The sequence below is a fragment of the Pinus tabuliformis genome, chromosome Q (genome assembly GCF_031772625.1).
Source record: "Pinus tabuliformis cultivar Carrire ecotype Pingquan chromosome Q, CPIR1, whole genome shotgun sequence".
Lineage (NCBI taxonomy): Eukaryota > Viridiplantae > Streptophyta > Pinopsida > Pinales > Pinaceae > Pinus > Pinus tabuliformis.
In genome coordinates, this window is record NC_142296.1 from 1,033,776,505 (window position 1) to 1,033,780,396 (window position 3,892).

At 47.0% G+C, this 3,892-nt stretch overlaps 1 protein-coding gene across 1 annotated transcript; it reads right to left on the reverse strand.

Moving 5' to 3' along the window:
* Positions 1-1,827: 1,827 nt before the first annotated feature.
* On the reverse strand, positions 1,828-2,721 carry LOC149223029 (uncharacterized). The gene has a single exon (XM_089387758.1). The coding sequence runs from the start codon at positions 2,719-2,721 to the stop codon at positions 1,828-1,830; it is 894 nt and encodes a 297-aa protein (XP_089243884.1).
* Positions 2,722-3,892: the final 1,171 nt, after the last annotated feature.

Consider the following 3,892-nt stretch of genomic DNA (forward strand, 5'->3'; position numbering starts at 1 on the left):
CACCAAGAAAGTGGGCAAGTCTCTTATCATTCTTGTTCTTTATGTTGATGATCTTATCCTGACTGGTAGTGATCCCAACCTTATAAACCATGTGAATTCTAGCCTTAAAAGGAAGTTTGAAATGACAGACTTAGGACACTTACATTATTTTCTCGGTCTTCAAGTCTTGCAATCCAAGGAAGGTATTTCCATTTCTCAGTCCAAGTATGCCTGTGATATTCTACGCCACTTTCACATGGAAGACTGTAAGCCAGCCCCTTCTCCCTTTCAGTCTGGAGTCAAACTTTCAGTCACTTGTACTTCTCCTGAATTGATGCTACCTTATACCGTCAACTTGTAGGAAAACTTTTGTATCTAACCCATACTCGTCCTGACCTTTCCTTTGCTGTTGGCCTTGTTGCTCGGTTTATGCAAAACCCACGTGAAAGCCATTGGAAAGCAGCTAAAAGAATACTATGTTATGTTCGAGGTACAGTTCAGTTTGGGATTCATTACAATGCCGAAGCATCTCCTCTATTGGTTGGTTTCACTGATTCCGATTGGGCTGGTGACCTTGATGATCGAAAGTCTACTGCAGGTTATGTGTTCACTCTTGGTTCAGGACCTATTACATGGGCTTGCAAGAAACAAGGTGCCATTTCTCTTTCTTCAGCAGAAGAAGAATATCATGGTGCCGTAGAATCTAGTAAGGAAGCCTTGTGGCTTCGTCAGATCCTGTCAGAGTTTGGCTTTCAGCAGCAGCATCCGACTACACTTTGGTGTGATAATCAAAGTGCCATTCAGCTATGCAAAGATCCAGTCCAACATCAGCGCAGCAAACACATTGAACTGCACATGCACTTCATCAGAAAGCTCATTCACGACCATGTTCTTGAAGTGCAATATTGTTCAACAGATGATCAAGTTGCAGACATCTTTACAAAGGCTCTCACAGAGGCGAAGTTCACTAAACTTCGATTTATGGTTGGAGTTCAGGAAGTTGTCACTAAGGGGGGATAGGATCTAGTGCCTCCTTCCTTCTCCTATTGTGTCATATTTGTAAATCCTTCAATCCTATCCCAAGTTGTTCTTAAGGGGGGATGTTAGGATATTCCGACACATAGGAAATAGTTAAGTACAACTTGGTCTAGTATAGAGTTAGGTAAAGTGTGTTTCTTTACTATGTACATTTTGTAACTTACAATCCGACGGTCACGATATGTAGTGATCTGATGGTTCATTCTCTCCTCAGTATTACCGACACTTTATCCGTGGCTTAACACCCGATTGGTCCATGATTTCTATTTAAAGCGCATGGAGGGTCATTTGTAGGGTAATCCGTCTATGAGAGAAGCATATGTAAATTTTAATTCTTTTATTAATAAATTGCCTGAAGTGGCCACGTTGGCTCAAGCCGTGGACTGTTTCCCTCTTTCAGGGTTTTAACCATGTCAAAATACTGGTGTATTGATCTGTGATCTGTTTGTGAGCGGTGACCTTTGGTGTTCTGTCTAAGGAACTTACCCTGTAAATTCCTACATAAATGTTATTATGTCTGATGTCTTGTCTAATCCATTCGAGGACACTTATAGGATGAATATATTTAGAAACTGGAACCTTCGTCCAAAGGCTGTTATTGTTTAGCAGTTGCCATCCTAATTTAGAAGCCAGTGCTTGTGAGAAGGTGCCCGCCTCTTGATGCCCCATCCTCCCCATCTCTTTGCTAAGGCCAAAGAATCCTAGCTCGTCCCCGGTTTATTAGATGACTCTAGCATGGATCCCCAGAGGTATACTGTCGCACCTGCAAAACCTGTGTTGCTTCCAGTTCTCCCATGCTAACTTCCTTTGTCAGATCCAGCCCACTTCCTCGTCCACAAATCTGGGAAAAGTTTGTGCTGTGCACAAGATCTCCACCATTGTGGCATGAGGAGGCTCCTTGTATATCTTCTTGAAGTGTGCCGTAGCTAAGTATGCAAGCCCTTGGAAGGTATTAACTGTAGTGTCGTCCTCCTTCTTGAGTTCCCAGATGGTGTTGATTGCCTTTCTCCCATTAGCGTGTCTGTGAAAAAACTTAGTGTTGTCATCTCCCTCTTTGAGCCAAATAGCTCGGCTGCGGAGTCTCCAACATTCTTCCCTATCTTTCAAAATTTGTGCCCTTTTGTGGAGTAGATCAGCCAGCTTATCCTTTTGTTCCTGCGAGGTAAGAATCCCCTCCGAATCCTCCTCCATTTTAGCAATTCCTTCCTCAGCTGATTTGAGTAGTTGCTCATCCTGCTCCTTTTTCCTCCTTGCCCATTCTATAGAGATCTTCTTCAGCTCACACATATTATGGGAAAATCCTTCAGTGATGAGTCCTTCTGAATCCACCAGGTGGGCCTTCCAATAATCACTGACTGCCTTTATGTAGCCTGCATCCTTTAACCATGTAGAGTTGAATTTAAAGGGGGCTTTGGGCTTGTTATGGGCAGCTGTCAGCTCCAAATAGATTGGCCTATGGTCAGAGACTCCTCCCGAGCCTATCCACTGCCTGACCTGATAGCCTCGATTGACTAAGGCTTCTCTGATAAGGAAGCGATCCAAACGCCTGGCCAGACTGGCCGCTCCAGTTCTATTATTCCTCCAAGTTGGCTGGATCTTAGCTGAGGGGATGTCTATAAGGTTATGGGAATCCAACAAGTCTTCAAAGAATATAGACAGAGGATCCGCCTGAGTGTTAGGTCCCCAAGACTCCGCAAATCCCATCGAGAAATTTAGGTCGCCTCCGAGGATGATATGGTCTTCTTGGAAGGTAGTGGAGGAGAGCAGTTTCCGCTAGTAGACCTCCCGGTCCCGGCAGGGCCCATAGATGTTAATAAGCCTTAAATTGGACTCCAGGGCCGACGAGTAGATGTCGATACCCAGAAAACCCACCCCCCCAGACATTAAGCAACCTAATGGAGCGGTTGCAGAAACCTACAGATACACCCCCTGAGCGACCTATCACATCCAGTGAATAGAAGGTCCAACAGGGGAGCCAAGATTCTAGGAGGGGTGAGATGGAGCTGTCAGGTCCAAGAGTTTCTTGTAAGAATATAATGTCCACAGGTTCTGAATGAAGTAGGCATCTCATGGCTAGTTTTTTCCCCGGGCTAGCCAACCCTCTATAGTTGAAGGACAGGATCTTCATGGAGGGAGAGAGGATGGGGCGCCTTCTTCTCTAAGACCCCAGGGAATTTGTGATTGTCTGCCAGAAACTATCTCTGCTCCTGCCTGGTGCCTAGCCTTTGAAAGGTGGGAGGGCCACCCACAGGGGAGCTTAGGGAGATAGGGGAAAGAGATGGACCTGAAGCCAATTGTATCCTTGCCAAGCGAGCGAAATTTGGAACACATCGGGTAACGGTGGTCCTTACAGGGAGAGTGCCGCAGGGGGGAGAGGGGAAGGGATCTCGGAAGGGAGGGCAGGGGAGGAGAGCCCGTGGAGGGGAAGACCACCATGGGGCAGGTGAAGATTGGGAAGGGGATGTAAAGAGGGGGAAGAGGGGGGAGAAAAGGAAACACGAGGGGAGGGGGGATGCATCGGATATACCACCGGGGGGGAAGGACCAGGCAAGCAATGCAGAAGACATAATAATATCAGATGCAGATTTAACAGAGTGAGAGATAGAGGGAGCCGTACTCGCGGTGAAAGCCTCCCCTGAAGCCGCCCGAGCTCGCATCAACGGTGGAGAGGGTGGCTTGGGTGGAGTTTTCCCCCGCTTCTTGCTGGGACCTGGTTCGTCAGGATCTATTCTTTCGGCCACATCATGTGACGGCTGATCCTCCATCGGCTGCTCATCTGGATTAGGCCCCGGGGTGCCTAGAAGCACTACTCTTGATCCCTCTGTCATTGACTGCTGCTAGGGTTAAGGGGGCAGTCTCTGTAAACATGGCCGAC

What these genes read in the sequence shown, in the direction of transcription:
- LOC149223029 (XM_089387758.1), bottom strand. Translation starts at nt 2,721, where the DNA reads ATGGGATTTGCGGAGTCTTGGGGACCTAACACTCAGGCGGATCCTCTG.